The sequence below is a fragment of the Propithecus coquereli genome, unplaced genomic scaffold (assembly GCF_000956105.1).
Source record: "Propithecus coquereli isolate 6110/MARCELLA unplaced genomic scaffold, Pcoq_1.0 Scaffold218, whole genome shotgun sequence".
NCBI lineage: Eukaryota > Metazoa > Chordata > Mammalia > Primates > Indriidae > Propithecus > Propithecus coquereli.
This window is the reverse complement of record NW_012146967.1, coordinates 389,371-390,970: the sequence shown is the minus strand read 5'-3', so window position 1 is coordinate 390,970 and position 1,600 is coordinate 389,371. Positions and strand designations below refer to the sequence as shown.

Here is a 1,600-nt window from a genome sequence, read left to right as displayed (position 1 = left end):
GCATAAGATTAATTCTAACCTGCAGATGGAAGCCCTGAACTCATGTTCATCCCCACCACTCTCAAATATTACTGAAGATTTTGACAAATTTATGCCCTTTTTACTCAGTCTTCATTCCTTCAGTTATAGAAATGGGTGCTTCCTCAAAACTTATCATGTGGCTTAAACACTGTACTTTCCTTGTTTTTTCTGTTTCTTTGCTTTTTTTTTAATCTCCTTTGCAGTCTTTTTTAAATGTACCTCCACCACCCTCTGATTCTTATTCTTCTATGTTCACTTTATCATCAACAGACATCAGTAACCAACTCTCATTAGTGTGATTTAACTGATTAACATATCCCTGTAACTACCTTGACAGCAGGAAATGTCAAGGAAATGTGAAAAATGATTTTCTCATGCTAGTGCCCAGCACAGTGCACGAGACACAGAAGATACACTCACATCTGTTGCATGAGTATTTGATAGATGACAGAGGTCAAAGAAGAGTTTATCCTCAAAAAGTCAGTGTTTGTTTACCTTCAAAGGTTCCGACATGATTTCTACATGGATGATTCTTTATTTTAAATTTAAAACTCTTCTACCACTCATTTCTATATTGGTAATCACTAAAATGGAGCTCCAATCATATCACTCACCAGCTCAAAAACTTCAATGCCTTCCCCATTGTATACTAAAATGAACCCAACTTAACTTTCTAATCTTCTCCCTATTCCCCACTCCAAACTGTTTAATAATATTTTACTACTTAAGCATTCACATTCTTCTCCCCTATAAGGAGAAGTTAACTGTGCCCTGAAAACCAGGTAAATTCAAAGACTTCTATTTCCACAGAGGAAAAAATAGCATATGAGTTAAAAGATTCCTTCAAGTGATTGTCCATTTCTAAGACAATTCAAAATATTTTTAAGTTCCTATTTATATGGACATCAAATAATTAGGCATAAATGACACTAAATAAACTGCTATCAATAATTCACTTTCAAAGTAACTTTGAGAGAACACCAGAGAATCAACACAGGTATGTGTGTGTATATGTATGCACTAATATCTTCACATCACCAATGCTATTTAAAATGATGGCTGAGATGGTAAGATATCCTCAAGTGCCTTTTGTATCACAGCTCCCAGCACATCCAACACAATTTTAGTGCCAGATATTTTTAATTATTACCAATCAGAAAAAAATGGAAATTTAGGTAGAATATGAACTAGTAGTATATGTTTACCAGAGTATTCGATGAGAAAACCATCTTCCAAACTACTAAACAGGGATCATCTATTACCCACCCAACTCCCAAAGAAAGTTTCTTACTGTTGTATTCATGATTCCTGTGCCATGTGTTCGAATTGAATTAGCAATATGCCGAATATTAATAGTATTCAAATGTTTGTTATTGCTTGTTCGTTCAATAAAAATCTGCAATAAAATGAATTTATATTCAATAACAACATAACCCATAGCAAACACTGGTCAGTTATCCAAAGAAAACTTTAGAATCTATTTCATTAAAGATAATTTAATTGAAAACCCATTCAAGAAGACAGTACAGGTTGAGTATCCCCAGTCTGAAAATCTGAAATCCAAAGAGGTCCAACGAGC

At 34.0% G+C, this 1,600-nt stretch overlaps 1 protein-coding gene across 1 annotated transcript in view; it reads right to left on the bottom strand.

Annotated features, from left to right (window-relative positions):
- KIAA1033 (KIAA1033 ortholog) overlaps positions 1–1,600 on the bottom strand; it is a 97,608-nt gene that overhangs the window by 28,165 nt on the left and 67,843 nt on the right. Inside the window, 1 exon segment of the mRNA XM_012644693.1 lies at positions 1,313–1,417. Coding sequence (XP_012500147.1) covers positions 1,313–1,417 — 105 coding nt within the window.